This window comes from Cryptococcus neoformans, chromosome 13 (assembly GCF_000149245.1).
Source record: "Cryptococcus neoformans var. grubii H99 chromosome 13, complete sequence".
NCBI lineage: Eukaryota > Fungi > Basidiomycota > Tremellomycetes > Tremellales > Cryptococcaceae > Cryptococcus > Cryptococcus neoformans.
This window is the reverse complement of record NC_026757.1, coordinates 724,070-745,359: the sequence shown is the minus strand read 5'-3', so window position 1 is coordinate 745,359 and position 21,290 is coordinate 724,070. Positions and strand designations below refer to the sequence as shown.

The 21,290-nt window shown below is 46.4% G+C and overlaps 5 protein-coding genes and 2 non-coding genes; 2 read left to right on the top strand and 5 right to left on the bottom strand.

Moving 5' to 3' along the window:
* Positions 1-1,895: 1,895 nt before the first annotated feature.
* Positions 1,896-2,381, bottom strand: CNAG_13142. XR_001046370.1 has 1 exon: positions 1,896-2,381. It is a non-coding gene; the product is annotated as a hypothetical RNA (non-coding RNA).
* A 267-nt stretch (positions 2,382-2,648) lies between these two features.
* Positions 2,649-5,472, bottom strand: CNAG_06521 (hypothetical protein). Its single transcript, XM_012198151.1, has 10 exons — positions 4,899-5,472; positions 4,788-4,844; positions 4,630-4,734; positions 4,491-4,575; positions 4,262-4,429; positions 4,075-4,209; positions 3,613-4,022; positions 3,420-3,554; positions 3,239-3,364; positions 2,649-3,173 (listed from the first exon to the last, which is right to left on the bottom strand). Exons 1-10 carry the CDS (start codon positions 5,046-5,048, stop codon positions 2,892-2,894), a joined length of 1,653 nt encoding a protein of 550 aa, XP_012053541.1. The 5' UTR covers positions 5,049-5,472; the 3' UTR covers positions 2,649-2,891.
* Positions 5,473-8,064: 2,592 nt separating this feature from the next.
* Positions 8,065-9,762, bottom strand: CNAG_06520 (hypothetical protein). XM_012197973.1 has 10 exons: positions 9,620-9,762; positions 9,540-9,557; positions 9,299-9,482; positions 9,108-9,237; positions 9,049-9,058; positions 8,966-8,996; positions 8,859-8,914; positions 8,763-8,798; positions 8,677-8,709; positions 8,065-8,613 (listed from the first exon to the last, which is right to left on the bottom strand). The coding sequence occupies exons 1-10, from the start codon at positions 9,682-9,684 to the stop codon at positions 8,508-8,510; spliced, it is 669 nt and encodes a 222-aa protein (XP_012053363.1). The 5' UTR covers positions 9,685-9,762; the 3' UTR covers positions 8,065-8,507.
* Positions 9,763-9,908: 146 nt separating this feature from the next.
* Positions 9,909-12,522, top strand: CNAG_06519 (autophagy protein 5). XM_012198150.1 has 7 exons: positions 9,909-10,094; positions 10,498-10,673; positions 10,721-11,004; positions 11,064-11,285; positions 11,344-11,695; positions 11,772-11,933; positions 11,998-12,522. The coding sequence occupies exons 1-5, from the start codon at positions 9,963-9,965 to the stop codon at positions 11,544-11,546; spliced, it is 1,017 nt and encodes a 338-aa protein (XP_012053540.1). The 5' UTR covers positions 9,909-9,962; the 3' UTR covers positions 11,547-11,695; positions 11,772-11,933; positions 11,998-12,522.
* Positions 12,426-13,085, bottom strand: CNAG_06518 (hypothetical protein; the record flags this gene model as incomplete). Its single annotated transcript, XM_012198149.1, has 3 exons — positions 12,426-12,711; positions 12,806-12,883; positions 13,060-13,085. The coding sequence occupies 3 exons, from the start codon at positions 13,083-13,085 to the stop codon at positions 12,426-12,428; spliced, it is 390 nt and encodes a 129-aa protein (XP_012053539.1).
* Positions 13,086-14,758: 1,673 nt separating this feature from the next.
* Positions 14,759-19,824, bottom strand: CNAG_06517 (cytoplasmic protein). XM_012197972.1 has 12 exons: positions 19,659-19,824; positions 19,098-19,603; positions 18,598-19,046; positions 18,117-18,550; positions 17,211-18,070; positions 16,893-17,169; positions 16,702-16,842; positions 16,435-16,638; positions 16,093-16,382; positions 15,593-16,040; positions 15,094-15,542; positions 14,759-15,043 (listed from the first exon to the last, which is right to left on the bottom strand). Exons 2-12 carry the CDS (start codon positions 19,364-19,366, stop codon positions 14,962-14,964), a joined length of 3,903 nt encoding a protein of 1,300 aa, XP_012053362.1. The 5' UTR covers positions 19,367-19,603; positions 19,659-19,824; the 3' UTR covers positions 14,759-14,961.
* Positions 19,825-20,074: 250 nt separating this feature from the next.
* On the top strand, positions 20,075-21,237 carry CNAG_13141. XR_001046369.1 has 3 exons: positions 20,075-20,190; positions 20,263-20,877; positions 20,969-21,237. It is a non-coding gene; the product is annotated as a hypothetical RNA (non-coding RNA).
* Positions 21,238-21,290: the final 53 nt, after the last annotated feature.

Here is a 21,290-nt window from a genome sequence, read left to right as displayed (position 1 = left end):
ACTTTGGAGAAAAGGAAAATAATTCTAAGTTCCCACAGTATGGGACCTGTGAGGACTACAATTGCAGTCCGAGGCTACAATTGTAGCCCTAAATGTCCATATTATGGCTTTCCGCGTCTCGCGTATTTAGGTTTATTATTTACATTAATATCCAGAAAGGGGTGAGAGTTTACAACTTGACATCATCACTTAAGCAGCTTCCGTCTGGCATACAGGGTTTTTTGGTACAAATGTCCGGTCCCAAGACGACGAGATGTTCAAAAATCTCTTGGACATGCCCCTCAGAAGTGAACATGCTGCTCAGTGTCCCGCTTGCTTTGGACCGCGTAAGGATGGAGATCTTCCTGAAGGTGCCACTGAAGTCCACGTAGCTGTAGATGCGAACTTCACTCAGTCGCGGCATCATAAAGCTGGTAAATACGATTTCCAAAATATCACTCCATCAAGCTTTCTCCCTGATCAATACGTCGAATATGCCAAAGCTGAGTATTATAGATCAGGCAATGACAGTGTTTGAGTTGGAAAAGATGAGACGGTAGGTTTAAATAATTATCATCTCTGCTAAACGATAGATGTTAATGATGTTGCTCAGGCATGTTCCGACAACTGGAAGGCAAAGGATGGAGGAGCAGGTAAGAAAGCATTCGAAGGCAAGGAAGACACAGGTTTAGTCGCAATGGTGTGTCATCGCGGCGTGTGCTTACGGCAGATAAATCTGTTCCGGAGTGGAGGAAAGTAAGCAGCCTTCACCTAAAGTCAAGACCTTACAACCAACCTTAAGAATGTACTATCCATTTGCTCTTGTGCACTATATTCTTCGCGATATCGACCCACACGTACGATTGGGTCTTCTCTATGACATCGGGTGCAATTTTGAGGCATATTTTGTCAAAGTGAGTATCAGACAAAGGACTAGCTTATAACGTTAACATTATCAGCGCAATCTTCTATCTAAAGAGCGTGCCGAAAAGCGCTTGAAGATCGGCGTGGCTGTATTCCACGCCTACGCTCACAACTGGCTTTGCCAGATGAGGTATAATCCTCGTATTGCAACAGGCTTTGCCCTAACGGACGGCGAGGTACGGAGCGTAACTGGTCGTCTCTTTCTCCGCTCGTCCGTCTCAACCGTGAAGCCAGCCGGTCTTTACGTCTCAACAACATCCATCATCTTACAAAATTTATCAATGAAAACAAGTTGTTGGAGCTCGGTAAATAAAACAAAATGTGTTTGAGGTATATTCTGACGCTGACTTTGCAATTTCGTCGGCTTCATAAAGGACCGTTTTATTAAAACCAAAAATTTATTGTCAGCAAAAATGATCTTATACAAGTTCAGAACGATGGCAATGTCTGTGAGGAGGAACTGAGAGCGGAGTGGGAGAGACAGAAGAAAGCTCAAAGTGCGGAAGGGGAGATCGAGTCAGCGGCGGAAAGGAGCCGAAAATACGAAAAATTAGGAGAGCTAATCTTTCTCTGGGACAGAATGAAGCCTTTGCTGTAAGTATCAATCTGGATTATCATTACATAACTTAGTCTGACCCTATATCAGGGAAGCCTTGAAGGATGCCGTCAAAGCCAACGACATGTCACGATGTTATGTAAGAGTCGCACTCTCCGGCGTCTACAACCAGGCGACGGGCTGTCCTTCCATCTTGTCCCCGGCGTAACCAAACAACCTCCACCTCAGACGACAGCGATTTACCGCCCGACTCTTGCAAAATCAACAAAACATCTTCGGCTTGCCACTTCTTTCTTTTCGCCTGATCAGCATCCTCCTCTCCTTCCCCGACACTTGGTCAGTGTTCATTCCCCTCCGGTCCGACAGCCCTGTCTCCGTCATGAGTTAGCAACATCGTTATTCAGAGAGATGAGTAAGCAGAAGGAAAAGGAGGACACATAAGAAGACAGCTTTTCGTAGTTTTCATAGTCCCCAGAAAATCAATACTGTTGTCCTTTCTCACTGCCTTGCCTCCGAGCATTAATTTTTTCCTTTAAGTCGCTTCAGTCAGCCCTTTAGTCCAGCTCCGCTCTTTCAGGCCCTAATTATTCCTTCTAAGTCCAGCCCCTGTTCCGTCAGCCTGGCAATTCTTCCGTCCGGCTCTGCTAGGCGTGAATCCTTCATCTTCAATCGTCGAGTTCTACACCATCCGAGTTGAGCGTCGGGCAGATACGCTAACTGACGTGACGCACGTGACACTTACGATGCCTACGCTATTCGGTCCCCAACGATGAGATCCAATAAGCTTGAAAGTGAGTCGCTAGCGACGACGCCGTGATAGATAAGGAGGGGTGGGAACTGACTACAAACTGTGTAAGGTTAATAGTAGCTATAATTGATTACTTGGATTGGGAACGAAGTTAGTGTTCATACGATGACGAGAAAGGGGTAGGAAATTAACCGTGAGTGCCATGTCAAGCAGCTTAATTTCAGACAACCGACCCCACCATAATTAAGGCACCAGTTAACCGTCTTTCACACCGAGATTTACTTCCGCTCATCTGGCGTCTTTAGATTATTAAGCAATCAGCCTAGTTATTAAAAACACGGACATGTATCGAATTCCTTGACATCACGTGTTCACCAAGCCTGTTACTTCATCCTTGTTCCGCTCGATATAGGGTATCACAGAAATGTTTATATCTCATTCCACAAGTCGTGTCGAGTGCATATCTTGGTATGAACAAGCTCCTTAGATGCATACCTATCAAATGGTACCTGTGTCCAAGCATAAATGTCTCTCTCTCCTTCCCCCCGGAAGGTTTTTCCAATGCTAATGCTAATGCTAATGCTACATTACTAGTGCGAAGAGCCTATCTTCCGACCCGACTTGGTAAGATGCTACTATAACTGTGAGACTCGAAAAAGAAGGAAAGGATAAATCAGCGCCTCTTTAAACTTCAGAATCATCGACCTTCTCCTGGTGCTGGATCTGGCCGGCGACCTTATCCAAACCAATCTGGGCAGCAATCCGCTCTCGTCGTGCTCGATCCTCAACACCAGAATCGTCGTTGAAGACCTTGTCGATCTCTTCGAGAGAGAGACCCTTTAGTTCGGGAAGGATGAAGATGGAGAAAAAGAAGCCGACAACACAGAAGCACATGAAAACGATATAAGTCTTGTAGCCAATGCTTCCGATCATGTGAGGGGTAATCATGGCGACCGTGAAGTTCATCTGTTACGGTGATTAGCCAGGTTCACAAAGGCAACATATTGAACAAGGCTTAGACTTAGACTTACAATCCAGTTGGCACCGGAGGAGACACTCATACCCTTACCACGCATGTCGAGAGGGAAGACTTCAGAGGATACAACCCAAGCTAAAGGACCCCAGGTGCAGGCAAAGTTGGCAGATATCCAGTAAATCTGAAATGTAACCATTAGCGGCTGCTCGATTGCCTGCTAGTATCATATGGCTCACGAAGAAGACAGCGGCGTTACCAGCCGATTTGTGAGTATCGAACTTGTCGCCATAGACGGCAACTATAGCGGCAATGATAGCATGAGAGATGGCCATGTTGGCTTCACCCCAGGCAAGAAGAGGCTTTCGACCGAACTGTACCGGGCTGTCAGTTACTGCAAATGTGATGAGCCATTGCGAAAGAAGTACTCACGTTGTCGACGAAAAGAACGGCAGGGATAGTGAAGACAAATTTGACGATACCGATGATACCAGTGGCCAAAAGACTGATAGTACCACCGGCACCGGCACCAGTAAGACCAATCTGTTCGAAGATGGTGGGAGCGTAGTAGGTGATAGCATTCATACCAGTCCATTGTTGCAAAGTCTGGCAACCGGCACCAAGCATAAGTCGGTGAAGAAGGGGCTTCGTGGTGAACAACCTCTTGTACTCGAGCATAGTGACGCGGAAGTTGACATCCTCCTGACCATATCGCTCCTTGGCGGCCTCACGCTCGACAAGACGCTCAGCCTGAAGGGCACGGAACTCGTACTGGACTTCGGGGGCATCTTCGGTAGAGTTCCGGAGACTAGCCAAGTTGATAAGACATTCCTCCTCACGACCTATCAGGACGAAGATTAATAGGTCGATTGAAAGCAGGAGAGAAGCACTTACCCTTAAGCATGAGCCATCGAGGGGAGAAGGGAAGGAAGCAAGAACCAATACAAAGAACAATAGCAGGAACGAGCTGGAGACCGAGGGGAACACGCCAAGCGGCGGTACTCTGGCTGGCACCAGTACCGCCAATGTCTAGTTTACCTATCAGCTAATACCGCATTATACGTAGAGAAAAGTTACTCACAGTTAGTACCATAACCAATCCAGTAAGAAATCATAATACCGAAAGTAATGGCCAATTGTTGAAGAGCGACCAAAGAACCCCGAATACCGGGAGGTGCCAACTCGGCGTTAAACATAGGAACGAGCATAGAAAGAGCACCAACACCCATGCCTGCGAACCATCGACCAGCTGAACTTAAAGTGTGAGCACCGACGTCATCACCGGAGTAAACCCGCAAAGTTTTACTTACCGTAGATACACGCGATATTGTAGTTGGCGCCGGTTTGAACGGCAGTACCCATCATAAAAATGATACACCAACCAGAAATGGAATACTGAGCGATACGTTAGCGGCGGAAAAGGAAGGAGAGAAAGCAACACCTGCTTACCTTTCGGGAAAACCTGTCAGACAAAGGCCCAGCCATAAGGGCACCAAGGAAAGCACCAAGTTCGAGAATAGCGGTCAAGAGACCCTTGGTGTCGGTGTTTGTCAACTGCATAGGGAGGCGTTAAAAGATGCGAAATGAAAGGAGGTGGCGAAGCTTACAGTAGCGGTATATCGCTCATGAAAGCTGTACATGACTTGGACTTGACCAAAAACTCCCTGTAATATAGAGTATGGGCAAATGACCGGCGATTGAGTAATGATTTAACATACCTGGTTGTAACCATAGAGGACACCACCAAGAGAGGCGAAACAAGCCAAACCAAGTGCTCGGCCGTTCTTGAAAAGACCTCGAAAGCCACGATCCTGGTTTTGAGTAAGGAGAGCATCAAAGCCTCCACCAACAGCAGCACCACCGCCCATTGTGTTGTTTTGGTTTGGTAGTGGATAAAAGTTATGTGTGTATAAGATGTATTCTCAACCTAGAGCTGGATTGCTTGGAACGATGTAGATTGTTGATAGGTGGTTGGAAGATTGGGCCGCGAGAAATAAATCTGTCATATCTGTTATATCTGTTATATCTTCTGTTACATGTTCGTTGACAGAGGGAAAGGGAAGTGATCCGCCCTTTAGTCTTCATGTTATCATGGGAGTCAGCCGAGAGAGCCGGATGTGATCTGTCTGTCCGGAGAGCATCCCGAACGTCGATGACAGATGCCTGCTCAGGCTTCCACGGCACCCTATTTTATTCACGGAAAGTGGAAAAGGCAACCGATTTGTTGGTTATTTGGTTGGTACTAGCTTTGATTTTATTTTTCGAGCCGGCGGTCTCAATGCGGAGGCAATTACCAACATTATGTGCTATTCTATATTATTAAAAATACTTAATATTCTTTCATCCATTTGGAGAGGCGAAAGAACTGAGCCCCAGATTTCCGCAGCAAGAGGCTCCTCTCTATTCTCGCTAAATTTTTACTAGCCCCCCCTTGCCCCCTCTTTGAACCCCGCCTCAAAACACATCGGGCCCCTCATTCCTAATCCTTTTTCTGCCCTTACAGACCACGGCTCCCCCTTTTGCTTCTCGGATATTGGTGGAAGAGATCATAAGTCTTGGCTTATCATACGTCGTTCAATTAGTGGCTATTCATTCAGAGTTCAATCTGCTTATTTTAGGGAGACGTGGTTGCTGTTGCGCAGTATGTACGGAAAATGTGCCGAAGAACAGAACACTGTTCTTCTGTTCTTTCGATCAGGAACAAAAGCCTGGTTGGAATAGGTTACAACACAAAATGATGCGTTGACTTTTCGATCTGCCGTGTTTCGGGCCTCATCTACGTTCCCCTCGACATCCGAACAAAATTTATGCCTCTCCCATCCCTCCTCCACATCCTTCGAGTGATATTGTTATTGGACATCCGAAGGGCAACGTGTGCATTAATAAATTGCCAAGCACACATAGGTGATACATGCTGGGTGTTGCAGGATAAGATAATCACATTCGGACCGGTGTGCATAGACCATGCCAACAAGAAAACCGAATCGTCGAAGGAGACAAGTCAAATCATGCTAAAATATTTCGTATAACTCGATCGTGGCTCGTGTTGCCTTAGCGTTGCCCGGTTTGTTGCCGGATTTTTGCGTGGGTCTCCCTACAAGTATCGTCGATTGTGCGAGGCAAATGCGGACCGGAACCGCCGGCAACTTGGCCTCTTTAATCAAAATATCCGTTCTGCTTTTACGGTGCCTGACGGAATTTTCCTAATTTCCTGATGACGCAAGCACAACATGGCGTTATCAGCCTCTTTCTCGTTATAGCGACACATCTCTATCCTCTATCGACTTCTCATCCTGGCGCAAGACATCATCAACCAGATGAGAAATTGGCATTGGCCGATAAAGGACCCGCGGCCGTGGTTGCAGAAGTATGGCGCGTGGTCAAATATTCACGGATGATTTATCGGTTACTCAATCAGCGCTAGACACGAAGATGTCAGCCGGTGGAAATGGGTTACGGGAAAGGGAGGACTCGCTTTGATCAGCGGTCCAACCATGTTAACTGCTGGTTTCATCCTAATAGATATGCCGGCTTTTTGCGTTCCATCGGGAAGAAGGAGCGACCAGCGCATGAATTGAGAGAAGTTAGGTTTCACCTCCATTTTTATCCTTTTCTGTGGGATGCGGACTAGAGGTGAGTTGAAGGTCAAGAGAGCAAAAGGTGACGGAAACCGTAAGAAATGCTCTTTTGACTTGAAATAATGAAGAAAGTTAAGAATCATTGGTTTGGCGAAGGGTTGGATTTGTGAGAACTGTGGAGTGGTACTGAGCTCGATGCGAGTTGTGTAAGACATCGAAGAATCTATGTGAGTAAATTGCGGGAGTAGAGGGGCGACGAGTGGAAAGATGTTAGTGGATAAAGCTGTCAGGCCGTTGGGCAGCCAAGGGAAGGGGTAACAATGCGATCAGGTAGTCGAACATGATTGTCTGGTATTCGAATTCTTTGCTGACATTTACTGAACATGGACAGAAGTCCAACAGCAAGGAGCGTCCCCCAAACCACACAGAATCCAATGGTCTTCCCTAGTCTCACTCGTTACACATCCGCTGCAGCTGGGGACTCAAATCTCAATCTTAATAATCTCGCCCCTTCATCCTCGGCACCCGACTCATCTACACCATACAATCCATCCTCGGAGCCCCGGGGGAAGCAGAAGCCTAACCTCCTCAATGATAATGTCGACCTCCTTCTACATTGTCAAAACATCAACTTCATCTTCCCCTTCTGTCGCTACTATCGATGAACCCTGCCAACTACCATCCTTCCTTTTCTTCTTCATCTTGCATGCTCTTTCATCATAGTTTTAACATCAAAACCAACCCCAACAGTGGGAATGGTCTTTAGAAAGCCTTATCTGGAATAATAATCACGCAGAAGAACATCTTGGCCGAGAAATCGTGCAAGAGGGATCATTTTTCCGGGGAACTGGTAGGTAAAAGAGTGTCGGACCACCGACTGGAGGGATTGTTGCTTCGTCGCCAATTGCAAAAGAAACTAAGGAGGGAAGATAGGTTATTAATGCATGAAAAGGGCGAGGATGAAGAAAGGGACCAGTGGAGTCAAATGCGAGCGAATTTTGATCTGTGGGTGATTCATGTTTTTGGTGGCTAGTTATACTGTCTGTATATTTGTCCGCCTTGTCCGTCAGGTGTCAGTCAGGTGTTCTTAGCGTTATATCAGTTTTACGAAGGCTGTATTTCATTTACATAGTCAGTTGGGAGTCACATGCGTGAATTACTGTAGCGGTGCCGCTGTCCTCATAGAGGCCGGAAAGCACCTGAAGCTACAATAGTTTCGTTGTCCTCGGTCGTTTGTATTCAATTGAACTAGAAGCTCTGAGTGTAGATGATTGACGGGTAGACTTGAGAATTTGAGAACACTAAGCTGCTTTCGGCTATGCATTTATCTACTCTAAAGGCTACGCCTTTTCGAAGGCACGCCTTTTATATGTTTTTCAACTCTACGAGCTGACTCACCTTTCTCACACTTTCCTTGCACCCTCGGCTCGGACCTCTCGCCTCCCTAACGTCTCCTCGCACGGTCCTCCTCCCCTCGTTCCTTACAATTACTCCAAGTCCTGGTTTAAATGATGTTCTTCATCCCAGAAGTTCTGCTTATTAAAAGTAAGCGTTGGTCACATGAAGCGAAATATTCGTGTGAAGGGCGAATGCGAGATGAGCCAAGTATGAGGCCGAGCATTGGTGCATGAATGCCTTTGTGATCTTCACAGTTGTGAAGATTCTATGACTGAGATCCCTTTAAACTCAGAACGTAGAGCAGGGGTGATAGATATTCCAAATACATCGTCTAGCTTGGATAAATTGTCTTCAGGTTTCCACATTATAAGCCAAGACATATAGGAAGTACGCAAATCCTTCGGGTGGTCCAATCTCTCGGTGGGTGAGCGCGAAATTGCGACGATTCTGCATGTACCTGAGGAACATGATATAATATCAGCTTCAAAACTATGCAAAGAAGAGTAAGAGCAGAGCGCACCGTTTTCGGAAATGGGGTTGACCAAATGTAAAGCTTCAATTGATATGGTAAGCATTGGTGCTAATCCGATCGAAAGGCTCACTCACTAGGCAAATTTAGATCCCTTGCGTTTCCGTAAGACACTGTATATATATCTAATGAGCTCACAAACTGACATGCAATATCTATGAAGGGGACTGTACCGAAGGGCTTCTGAAATTTCTTGTGTGCAGGCCTTGATATCCTTTTCCGGGGGATTCTACAAACTGTCAGATCGAGAGGCATCACGGAAGTATGATTCGTAGCTCACCCACGGGTCGCCCTTCGTCGTCAACATAGCACTGTTGGCAAGTTAAGCGGCAGTTCATAGTGAAAGCACAATGGCGGACTCACTCCATCGTTCCTGAGTACATGTCAGCTGGACTTCAAACTTGGCAAGGGAATGAACCAACCTTTATCGATAACCAAGTCAAATTCATTTTCCCCAAATTTAAGATTCATCACATCCATCTCGAGCCACGTCATTTCTGGTCGTTTCTCGACGTGTCGTTCTTGCATCTGTTCAATGACAATTTTCGAATACTACGACACGATAATTAGTCTCCTGTCTGCCCCTCTTCCACAGTTGCATACGACGACTCACATCAATATTGACAATGTTCTTCCATCCAGCATCATATAGTACTTCGCCGAGTGCCGAATTGCCACATCCAAGCATTAATATTCTCGCATCCTTGCCGGCATCGATGTCGGCTGTAAGTTCTTCGAAAAAGGGGATGAGATAAGACGGCGAGAGAAACCAGTCAAATGTGCGGCCGTCCGATTCCCTACAGAAGCATGACTTAGCCTAAAATTGATCTTATTAATTAGAGGTTTAGACCTACTTCGCGTAGCGTTCTTCCCTATACGACATTATAGCGTATCGTGAGCTTCACTTACAAGCGTGAGGGCTTTACAGACTTACCAGTACTCGTGGGTTCCATATCCTTCATTTGTCGGTGGGAGGTTTGCCTCGATGTTTGAGCGCATAATTTTATGTCTACACCAGGTATGTGATTATAGTAATTGGCTATAATAGTTGGTTAGACGATTGATGATTCGCAGAGCGAGACAGTTGATGAAGGGCAATTAGTGAAAACAAAAACCGGATGTGCCTGAGGGGGAACCCCCCAGTCCCCGCTTCGGGTGTTGCCTATGCACGCGTCACTGCTTTCTTCTTTCACTTTTCAACATCCATCAATCCAACTGAACGTATTTGGATACAGACAGCCCGCCCTGCCCACCCCCTCCCTCCACACCCCACAGCAATGGCCTCTCCAAACCCCGCCCAGTCGACAACTACCCTCTTTCGTCGGCTTACCTGGCAGTCTGCTGTCACCATATCTATACGGCTCGCAGACGGTGAGCCAGGCGCAGGCAATGCATGTGACAGGTATTATGTGAGTTATTCCATTCCCGGTATAGGCTGAAGGATGTTTCGGGCAATGTTCACCAAGTACGGTTGCCGGTCGTTACGAACATCGCTGGCGGGTCAGCTATAATTTATTCAGGTTCAACATGCCCCTATCTATGCAGCTTGGGCGCCACCATGCATCAGCAGTTCGTGATCGAGCTGAGTGCTGCATCTTTATGTAGACAATCCCGCTAAAAGAGCCACCACAAATGATACGGGCTTATTTTTGTCTGCCTTACCATGCTGAAGCATCGTTATGAACTGTATGCCCAATATTATCTTTTGAAACGACTTGACTTAAGTCAGTGCTGGTCAGACGTGCTGGAACTTCTGCTATCCCTGCCTACTTTATCTTCTTTCGTATTGTGCAAATGCTGACCTTAATTTAGATCAAAGCTCCCAGATACTCTTACCTACCACTTTTTATCCCGGAAATAAGAGAAAACCTAGTCGAACTCGCCCTCGATGATGCACAACTAGAGCAAATAGACGAGAAGAACTGGTGGTTTGAGGAGGAAGCAGCAGAAGACAAACAAGCCTTTGTGCGGCAGGGTGCTTGCAGGTGGTGAGTAGTGATACCCACTGTATGATCGACTCTTACTAGCGAAATAGGCACTGGCCCATAGACCTCGTTGATATACACTCCTTCATCTCACGTCCCCAGCCTCCCCCTTCATCAACCGAGCTGTCACCTATTCCTCGCGTTATCAATCTCCTTCTCCACCTTTCAAATCCTCCGCAAGACCGTTTGTTAATGCCCAACTCAATAGAAGTGTGCAGATCCCAGTGGCTGAATCAAGTGAAAGAGGCAGATTTTGTGAGGTGGCGGAATACCAATCGAGTGACAAATTTGAGAAGGGTTGATCTGGAAGCAGGATGGGATGGGATCGTCAATAGTGCGTACCTTTACCCTTTTCGCTGACCGTTGACATATTTACTGAGTCCTTCTTTGCAGACGACTTTGACTTGTACGCCCAAATGATGAACAAAATCGTGCCCCTTCCCCTGTTGACCCCTTCCAACTCGACGCAACCATCGAGACCATCATCTACCGACCCTTCGGGTCCCTTACGAGCTCCCGATTCGTCCTACACCACAAGAGCAATCCCATTGAAGGTCTACCTTCCTGATAATGCTCCTTTTATCCAAGAAATCGTCCCACCAATTTCTGAATCTGGTAAGATGTTCCATGTTTCTCCTCTCTTTTTCCATTTCACGCTCATGTATGCGCTTAGGTAAACCCACAACCCTCCTTGCAGTATTACAGACCCATCTACCACTTCTTTTCCCCGTTTCATCTAAAGACCCTTACGAGCTCGCCTTCCCCATTGCACAGGGGATATTAATACCGCAAGAGGCAGAGGTGGCTTGGATTGCGAGCTGTCTGTGTGGAGTTGATGGTTGGATCAGAGTCGGGGTGTGCCTAAGTGCTGCTTGAGACTCAGCGGGACGTCGATGTCAAATGGGAAGGGTAGAAGGTGTTGCACAAGTATATGTTGTATATGTGGTAGAGATGAAGTGTAAATTCTGCAAATGCGCAAGACATTGCTCCTTTGCTTTTGTTTCGGTGATAGGACATTTTCCATGGTGAGCTACACTTTATAACGTTATAACATTATGGTTTGACGTTACTACTTGACTTCATGGGGCCTAACCGAAATAGCATGGATAGGAGCTTTCACCACATTCATATGATTATTGGACGGTACTATAAACCTAAACGTATGGTAGCGCGTGTCTCACTGTTCGAATCAAATCGGGAGAGCAGCATATTTTTGAAACTCGACAGATTGCTAAGCAGGACGGATCGACTCCCGCCTTTACGGTAAAATCAATATCACTCATTTTGACCCTATACATTTTGCTGATGTTTTTATCTTTCTTCTTAGACTTGGGATGGTTATTCTACTAGGTCTGCGGCTGTTTGAACAACCAGTCTTAACCCTCTATAATCGATATGACGAGAAAGAGCCCTGACATTCCATCGTGCATACCTCTTGACCTTTCCTTTTCCGGAGTTTCTCCTACCTTAATGGCCGACATACCATTTCCTCCACAAAGCCGTGGCTCTTTCTCCTCTTCACGGGTTTTCGAGTACATCATGGTTTCGTCGTACAATGTAGCCTCAATTTGAAGGTTTATAACGAACACCTGATATTTTATTGATTGGAACGATCAAGCCGCCGACCCCAAACTTGAGGGGCCCTCTTGAGCCTGTGAAGTTAACTTATGGACGGCCACTTTCGGCGCCATTTCATGTTTATGAAAGCATTGTTAGATATAACTATACATTAGGACGGAACTCATAAACCTATTTCTACCGCTCATCAACAGTTTGTGCCTCAAAGATGCTCATAACCTTTTTCCCATTCTGTTCCTCAACCTGCACGATAGTAGTCGCGCTTTGTACAAGCACCTGTCCATCTGCCTTGCCCTTCGTTTTGTACTTGCTGTTCTGCGCGACGACTCCGGTGGTACCTTCAGGGTTGAGGAGAATGACGTTGAGGTCGGTGATGGAGATGACTCTGGCGAGAAAAACGTCGCGGAATTGGGATGTGATGACTTCTCGGAAAAGAGTGGGGGTAAGGCAGTTACCGTTGATGCTGCAGTAGAGGGAATAGTAGGGTCAACAATATTCAAAATAGGCGAATACGGGGACGCCACAAGAAGCAGACGAATGCAAGGGTTGAAGCTCACTTGATCTGAGCGTCCTCGCTCAACTCGTCGGCCAAAGCAGAAATAGCGACAGCATCATCCTCTTGGAAAAGAGCACGCCTAAAAAAATCGTCCACGAAATCGGCAATGGCAAGTCAAGGCATCCTGGATATGATGTATATGGTGACTCAGGAGAGAACTGAGTGACGGTTTGATGGCAAAAATAGTTGGTGATAAGAGAAGTCGAAAGCCCCCTTTGTGAGGAGCTTGGAGCTAGTACTCCATTCCGTGCCTACATGGAAAGACAAGTGTGATAATGCATTATTATCCTTGTGTGTCGGCAGGGCGAAAAAGAGCAATGTTGCCTATTGTTTTCGGCACGACTTTTTAGCAATGTCTATTGTTCTTTTCTCAGGGACGCCGCAACGGACTGAAAAGATCGTCATATCTGCAGATGAGATAATAACACTGATTCCTCATGCCGTCCCAATTACGCAAAGCCGATGTGTAAAGGATGCTTAATTTTTCAAATGGGATAATATTTGTTGTAAAGATGTGAAGGTGAGTTAGATGAATAGGTTGAATAGTAATGAGCATGTCGTTGTTTGTGGTTTGCAAAACTCCGTTTTACCGGCTGTTGTCCCACCCTCGGATGGCCGAGAGAAGAACGGTGCAATTTGAGATCCGTGGAGGTTGACTACTATTGAGGACCCCTTCTTGACAAATCACTTAACGTCCTAGGGTCGTAAGTTGACTAGAATGAAGATACAAGTATGGTGTAATCAGTAACTCTAAGTTTGCTTGTAATTCCAAAGGGATGCTATGTATACGAAATATCATCCCTATAACAACAATATAATTTATGTGTAATAGGTGTCTATATTAATGCTGTCGCTCCCGCCGCTTCCGTAGCTCGATTCGTTGTAGGCTTTGAGCAATGAACAACTTTCTATCCGACCAGAATCAGGAAGGGGAAAACAATACAATTCCAAACTCTTATTGAACTACTATATACATCTACCCTCACTCTACAAGCTTAATGATATCTATTAGAGCTAGAAAAGATAAAAGGCGTAGTAATAGCCTTTCGAGTAGAAAAAATACATCGCTCCAGACAACTTAGTCTTCTTGAACTCTCCGTCCAGTCTATCAATCACAACATGTTCACACTACTTAGCGCTTTCTAGTTCAATTGAATACAAACGACCAAGGACACGAAACTATAATAGTAGTAGCATCAGATGTTTCTAGCCTCTACGAGGGCAGCGGCAAGGCTAAAGAAGACAAAGCTGCTTGGGCTGATGCATTTTATCCACTTGGATGACTGGCTATTCTTATACATCTTTTTCAGCTCTACGAGCTGATTCATCCTTTTTTTTTTACAACTTTCTCCTGGCACGTTCCACTCAGACCCCTCACTCCCTGGCGCATCTCTACATGTCCCTCCCCCTCATCCCCTTCTTTCAAGTATGGTGCACTCCAAGTCCTCGTAACGAGAGACTTGATATTATAAATACCACAGCAGGATAGAGGACTGTTTAGATTGGTAGAGTCTTGTCGCGTTATGATTAATGTTTTATCTTCATTATCGCTTTGTGTCGAGAGAATGGTAGCGAGGGAATGGTAGCGAGGTGGAGATTGGATAACATAGAAAAGAGGCCATGATGTCAGATCAAGTCACCGATGGTGTGCTTACAGATTAGCGAGGTGGATAGTATTATATCATTTAGCTTGTAGTGGCGAGCGTAGATAGATATATAAGTCCATAGTAGCTTGGTACTGGATGGCTTTCCTCATCTGACTTTGGTTAGAAGGGAAGCTGAGCATCCGTACCAGGTAAGCCCCATCATGTATCTGACTTTGGTTAGAAGGGAAGCTGAGCATCCGTACTAGTCCTCATCATTCATTTAACACTTTGGTATATAACATGCAATTTCTTTTTTTGGAAGTCAGCTTTTCTTAATGCCATACATGAGGGCATTGTCGTCACCAGTGCCCGCGTCGTTTCCACACAACAATATCAAGGCTGCCTAAACTCATTCATAACTGGAGGTAAAAGGGGATGGCAGCATAGTAGCATACCGCGATACATACAAAAGCTTGTATTCAGATCAGTTCAAACAGGAACCCAAAAGCCCAAGAAACGAAACAAAACAGATCAAACTCAGATCCGACCCCATCCAGGAACAACTACTTCCTCAAAGAACCCCGGCTTGCTTCTCAACCCTCGTTTTCGTCAACAAAGTAATCTCATGAGTCAGAAACTCAGCCGTATCTGGCCTATGGCATTAGGTCAGCTCTAGTATGAGTACGTGAAGGCAGTAACGCACCTTGTCCTTGCAATCCTCAATAGCACCTCTGCCATCCTTTCATTATCGTCTCCTTCTAAGCTCGATCCCTTCATTCCGTTCGACAACCCATTTGATTTTCCTGCTCCTGCAGCCCTGACAGCCGCACTACACCTCTCCTTCAACTTCGGCGTTGGCAAATCCATATACTGACCCAGCATAATGATATCTTTGTAAGGCCCAGATTGAAGTTGCGCAAGTGGCACACCCAGTTCAGTTCCGTCTTCGGCTGCGTTGAAAAATGCTTTCAAGAGTTGGAGCCATCTGAAAATAATATCAACTTCTTGAGGGGGAAGGGAAGGTGCAAGGTATGGTTTGTCGGATAGAGGGGGAACGAGGAGGGAGATAGTTACTTCAATGATGCGGTGCCAAATGGCAAGCATGACCCGGATACGAGTATTGAAGGTGAGGGTAACAGAGAAGATGGAGAACTGCTTGTCATTAGCACTTGTCAAGAACGAAGGAAATGTTTGATACTCGCATTTTCATTGAGATATTCAAACAATGGCCCCAAACTATACTCAATTTCCTGTTCTGTCAACGAAGTCTTCGTCCTCTTCTTATCCTTCAGAGGCTTGGTGAGAGTCTGTAATGTCGTCGCTGAAATCTGGGCCTTGATGAATTCCCCCATTTTATCCACAATTTCCCGAACCATGTCTTTTGCGGCTCTATCGCATGTTCTACTGGCGGCATCCAGGTAATATTGCACATCGTGCTTCTCTCCTCCTTCCATGCTGATGCGGATATGAACGGTGCCACGAGGGTTGAGAGGGAGGACAACGTCGCGGGTGGGGTAGTCGGCGAAGAGACGAGGGTCGAGCTTGAATGTTGATGTACCGATGAGATCATGCTTGCCTACGAGCTGACGGTCATAAACCTGAAGTTCGAGAATCTTGACAGCACCAACAGGGACCTCAAATGATTGATCCCTACAGCCAAATTCAGCCAAAGTCTAAAAGTCGACACAAAGACATAACGTACCATTTAGGATCCTGTGTGTTCAAGACTGTCTTTGTTTTGATACATCTTTCCCCCGATTGCTTATCCAAGACAACGACAAAGCCGTCCGCCGCTTTCACGAGACCCTTGCCAAGCAAGTCCTCGCCTCTTAAGATCATAACTGTGAACAAATGTCTGATTGTTTTATCTGGTGGAGCACCGCTCAGATGGTGAGCCTTGATGATCCGTGCAGTGTCCTTAGCTTCCATCGCAAATGCCATATCTTCGAGGCATGTTTTGGCAGCGCCCATGTCGGTGAGCTTAACACAAGCCTGTATTCCCTCATCAGCTCACGATTTGCAGCAATTCAACGAAGACGCTCACAGCAGGGGGGATTAGGAATCCTTCAATCTTTTTCTTCTCAAAGTTCTTCACCGCCTGCTGACCTTTAGCGAACCAAGATCCCGCCTTCCCTCCCAATTTCCCTTGCAATTCTGAAGCTGGCGTAGGGGCCTTGACAGGGTTTATATCATGCCTGAACAAACCCAGAACGATAGAAGCGTATTGGTTGACAGCATAGGAGACGGTCTATTATGATTAATGGATCGGTCTATCAGTATTTAAGAGGTTGCAGGTTGAGTGACAGCTTACGCGAGAATAGTCGATGAGATAGATGGCGCGTTTGTACTCGCCTAAAGGCAATTCGTGTAAGATGACTTGAGCCGAACCACGGACAAACTCGAACAGATCAATGACTGATTGACTGTGTTTGTTCTCTCCTTCTGGGACCCACTACCCTCATTGTTAGTCACGCAACATTAGGTACACGAAGAGACACTCACGCTATCCATCCCAACACTCCTCTCCACCCACTGTCCCACCCTATTAGCCTCTGTATCCTTCAGCCAAGCTCGAACATGAGGTTCAAAGAATTCATCAAGATCAAACCCGTGATCCTGTTCAAAACAGAGATCATCCCACAAATCGAGAAGCTTGCCAGTGGTTTCATACAAAGTGAAGATATCAGAAGCAGAGACTCGTGGCTTTTGCAGGATGTGGATCTCGGCCAAGAAAAGAGGAAGCTGACGGTTGATGATAATGCTTGCCGGATCAAGAATGCTATAATTGGTTAGTGATGACTCCAGAGTTCATGGACTCACCTTTTCAATCCTCTTCCCCAGATTTTCTTCACGTTCGAGACCTCTCTCTCCATCCACGTCGCCACTTTCTCCAGTCCCTCTACAACTGGATCCTTGTCACTATCCCCAACCTTCAGAATTTGATCGTCAAGCATTCCAACGCCTCCAAGGTAATTGTTCACGGCAGCGACGTACTCCGCAATAGCAGACCCCTTGATCTCATCCGAAAGTCTGTCTAAAACCTTGGTTGCTTCTGGCTGGGAAGCAAAAAGTTCTGGGGAAGAGTTGAATATGAGGAGGAGGGATGGCGGAGGTGCTGGAGGAACTGAAGAAGTCGTGGGGAAGATGTTGGCTAACGACTTCGATGCCATATCAAGTAACCGCTTTAGAACTTGGGAAAGGACCGCTGGGAGCGGGTCTCCAGGTCTAAGACCAACTGCGATAAGACCAATACCATCTGCGATATTTTTCGCGATAGAGAGCTCCTCCCTTGTACCGATGCTTCCCTCCCATCTTGCTATGATCTCCTCAATCTCCTTCTCCTTCTCTCGCTTACTACTGATGCCCCATACCTCTCTACACCTCTCCAGTAAATCTCGCGTCTTGCTTCCATGTCCAGCTTCCGCAGCGCGTGCAGCCAATCTGCCGAAAACTTCGACTGTTCGAGGGGGTGTGAAGAATGTGTTTGAAGGGTCACCTCGGGGACTCATAGGTGAACTGTACTCCGATGCGGGGACGGGGGTTGCCAAGTCAGGGAATTCTTTGAGGAGGTTAGCAAGTGCTTTTGAGAGATATGTTTGGCGGTTCTTTTGGGAAGTTGTAAAGGGAGGAGATTGAGCGGAGAGAATCGTCATTGCCCGTTTCAAATCGGCCATGTACAACTACCATCCACTATTAGCCCGACATTGAAACAATGCGACCACATACCTGCTCAATAGATATCGTACCGGATGTAATCTCCGAAACATCCTTGTCCAGCGTCTCTCTCCTCACACCCCACACTTGGGCCACTGTGTTCACCATCTCGTTCACATCTCCGTCCCACACCGGGCTCGGCTTCCGTCGCAGAGAGTCTTGTCTCGTGGGACGACCAATACCAACGGGACTCTTTTTTTCAGAAGTGACAAGTCCGCTCGAAGCAATATCAGCGTTGGGTAGAGGTGAAGGTGCGAGCATATATGACTGGACTTCTGTGCGCAGTCGCGCGAGGAGCTCTTTTTCTTTCTGAGTTTGTGTTCTCGTCATGGGCGAGAAATAAGACGAGCGGGGAAGAACGTTGTAAAGAAGTTGAAGGAAATGAGATTGGTGAACATGTTTTGCAGCGCACCCAGGGCCAGCAGGGGGAATGTAAGAAGTGAACACTGGACCGCGTTTAGTTCTGCGACACCCGTGATTGTTGATTACTCACCTTCAAGCAAAGTCGGAATTTCACGCAAGTTCAAACCACTCGGAGTTTTGCTCCCCTTCTTAATAATGCCAGTAAAGTTCTTTATTGCACTTTTCCATCCCATATCGCCTTCTTCCGCACCTAAAATACCCCAGAACTCAAGCACAAATTCTTTGGGAAGTTTGACAGCATCGCCACTGTCCTTATGCTTTCCCAACGTCCAAACAGATGACTTACGTCGGAGAATTGGAGGTGGGGTACCGGGAGAAGGCGGTTCAGGTGTATGAGGGGGAGTACTGTACGCAGAGGTGGTGATGCGCGAATCGTTGGGAGAAATACTGGTACCTGGAGGTGAGGGCAAAGGCGGGCCTGATGTACCAAGGGAATAAGAGCGGTGGGTCATCGAAGATGAAGATGAAAGCCTTTTGCTGGGTGCCGAAGCAGCATTTAGTAAGTGATGGTGGAGCACGCTATCTTTGATCAGCGCTTAGTCCGAGAGGGATACCATTTCAGCGACTTACGCGACTCGCAAAGAGTACCGATATCCCAGCCTATCGAGCTCATCTTTGATCACAGTTTCTGATTCAGCAAGCTTGCCCGAAGCCCCAGAAATGTTGCTGTCGAGCCTCTCACCCATATCGGTACTGGATGGAGATGCTAAATAGCCCACAAAGGAGTTTCTGTTGGGTGAGATTGGCGGAACGAGACCTGATTGATTCGTAGAAACGGTTGAGTCTGAGGCGAGTCGGAGTGAGATGGGTCGAGGAACGCCTGGTCGCCTGGACTGCATCTTGACGACTATCGCTGTAGGGTGTGAAAACTTTCAGATCTGATCGGAACTATGGCAGTGCCGTATATTGCAACGATTGGATAAAGTCCGGAGAGACTATTGCGGCAATGATAGTCTCGTAATGGTAGACATCCAGGAACAAGCTAAAATAATAAGCCTAATCAGCACTAAGTGGTTCGTGGATTGTGATCTATGGAGTGTTGGTTGTGGGCATGATATTCTGGAATCACTTGAGTGCTAGAGCAACCACCGGCACTTCAGCAGAATCAAAAACGCAATGCGTCTTACTCACCTGGGAAGTCAGACTGTATCTTCTAATATTTGTAACCCTCTGGGTATCAACACACTAAAGGAGGTATAGTATGATGCTGAAGAGGAGTAATTGATAATTTATAATAGGCGTTTGAGTCTTAAAAAGATGGACGATGGGGCCGAGACGGATGTATTTCTGGTGTAAAGCAAATGTTTTTAAGTTTTCGATCAGGAAAGCATCGGCAGATTGGCTTTTCTAGATCCAGGGCCAGGCACCGTAGATCGCCGGGAACGGTAAAAAATAGACAGCTTTAATTAAGGTAAACAACAAAAAAGTAATCATACCCACGTGGCTTCGTTCATGAACCCAATGTAAAGCTTGAGTACATGCAATATAAGATGTTGTAAGAAATGCGATGGCTGGGAAACTCGACCGTTGGCGCCACTGTAGGCACCGTGAGCAATGCATCTCGAAAAGTATGCTCTTTTCTTCATTCATAGTCCAAGCTAATTTAGGGATATAATGGACCATTAATGCCCGTGGGCAGGGACATGTGTTGGCTTTCGTAACCGTGAGTCCTTTCCCCTTCCCTTCTCTCATCTCCTCTGAACGAGCTGGCCCTAACCAAAACTTCGACCACCAGGATAGATAAATCTCTCCTCCTATTCCTCACTTACTCTACCCTCTTCCCCCTTTACATGACCATCGCAGGAAGTCTGAAGCTCGCCAATTCTTCCAGAATCCCAATGAGGACTTTTTGCAACCCACCAGCAGTTATGACAGAAAGGGCATTGTTCAACTCAGTGCTAGGTGGACTAAGTGAGCTTGAATTTTAAGATGTCGAGTGGCGACAGTCACGTGACACCTTTGCACGCTTCTCAGGAAACCGCTGGGTGCTAAAGCGCTAGAATGAGACGATATAGGCCTTTTGTCCGCAGCGTTCATCATGAAAACCATCGTCGGCATGTACTTCACCATCTCCATCCGCAGTTTCCGGGTGTACCACTGCTAGCTTGCTTGGTGACTACAACATATTTTTCAAAAGAAATTAAACCGCCTCGCTCGTCCTGAACGTCCTCATCTCCGTGGCGCCCCCTCGAAAGTACAACACTTACAACCTGGGGGGGAGTGGACTTGGAAGGGATGTTCTTTGGTGCAAAGGGTGAAGGATCACACAGAAGGACAAAAAGTAAAGGTATGACGGCGGCCGTAAATAGAATATTGGGTGCGATGTGGGATGTATGCTGGGATACGATTTGTGAGTTATCTACGCACCTTTGCCAGTGTCTTTTGGTGCTTCATTACTAAAGCTATGGCGAAACAGAGCTGATGGAGATATACCGAAATAGGTCTAATTAGACCTTCGATCATTTATCTCCCCCAAACCGAAAGACGTTCCAGGAGCTCTGAACTGTGAAGATGGGATTCTCCTTTAAGTTACCGGTGATTTACCCATCCCAAATATCGAGATGTGAAGAGCGTGTATCGACTAAGAAGGATCTGAAATGATCTTTGTTGTAGTAATTAGAATGGCATTAGTTCTTCGAAAAGTTAGCACCATTTCGATACGCATTAAATGTGGATACAAAAAAGGATATTCAGAGATGCCGTCTCAATCACCTCAATTAACTCTATACGCTCCCTTTCATTCCTCCGTGTGACGACCATGGA

What these genes read in the sequence shown, in the direction of transcription:
- CNAG_06521 (XM_012198151.1), bottom strand. Translation starts at nt 5,048, where the DNA reads ATGGGCGGTGGTGCTGCTGTTGGTGGAGGCTTTGATGCTCTCCTTACT. An exon ending in TCCTCTATGGTTACAACCAG is followed by an intron (nt 4,845 to 4,898) that starts GTATGTTAAATC and finishes TCTATATTACAG; the next exon opens with GGAGTTTTTGGTCAAGTCCA. An exon ending in CTGACAGGTTTTCCCGAAAG is followed by an intron (nt 4,576 to 4,629) that starts GTAAGCAGGTGT and finishes CGTATCGCTCAG; the next exon opens with TATTCCATTTCTGGTTGGTG.
- CNAG_06519 (XM_012198150.1), top strand. Translation starts at nt 9,963, where the DNA reads ATGGCCTCTCCAAACCCCGCCCAGTCGACAACTACCCTCTTTCGTCGG. An exon ending in ATGCATGTGACAGGTATTAT is followed by an intron (nt 10,095 to 10,497) that starts GTGAGTTATTCC and finishes ACCTTAATTTAG; the next exon opens with ATCAAAGCTCCCAGATACTC. An exon ending in CGGCAGGGTGCTTGCAGGTG is followed by an intron (nt 10,674 to 10,720) that starts GTGAGTAGTGAT and finishes CTAGCGAAATAG; the next exon opens with GCACTGGCCCATAGACCTCG.
- CNAG_06517 (XM_012197972.1), bottom strand. Translation starts at nt 19,366, where the DNA reads ATGCAGTCCAGGCGACCAGGCGTTCCTCGACCCATCTCACTCCGACTC. An exon ending in CGGTACTCTTTGCGAGTCGC is followed by an intron (nt 19,047 to 19,097) that starts GTAAGTCGCTGA and finishes GATCAAAGATAG; the next exon opens with CGTGCTCCACCATCACTTAC. An exon ending in AACACACAGGATCCTAAATG is followed by an intron (nt 16,041 to 16,092) that starts GTACGTTATGTC and finishes ATTTGGCTGTAG; the next exon opens with GGATCAATCATTTGAGGTCC.
- CNAG_06520 (XM_012197973.1), bottom strand. Translation starts at nt 9,684, where the DNA reads ATGCGCTCAAACATCGAGGCAAACCTCCCACCGACAAATGAAGGATAT. An exon ending in AGAACATTGTCAATATTGAT is followed by an intron (nt 9,238 to 9,298) that starts GTGAGTCGTCGT and finishes ATCGTGTCGTAG; the next exon opens with TATTCGAAAATTGTCATTGA. An exon ending in CGACGAAGGGCGACCCGTGG is followed by an intron (nt 8,915 to 8,965) that starts GTGAGCTACGAA and finishes GACAGTTTGTAG; the next exon opens with AATCCCCCGGAAAAGGATAT.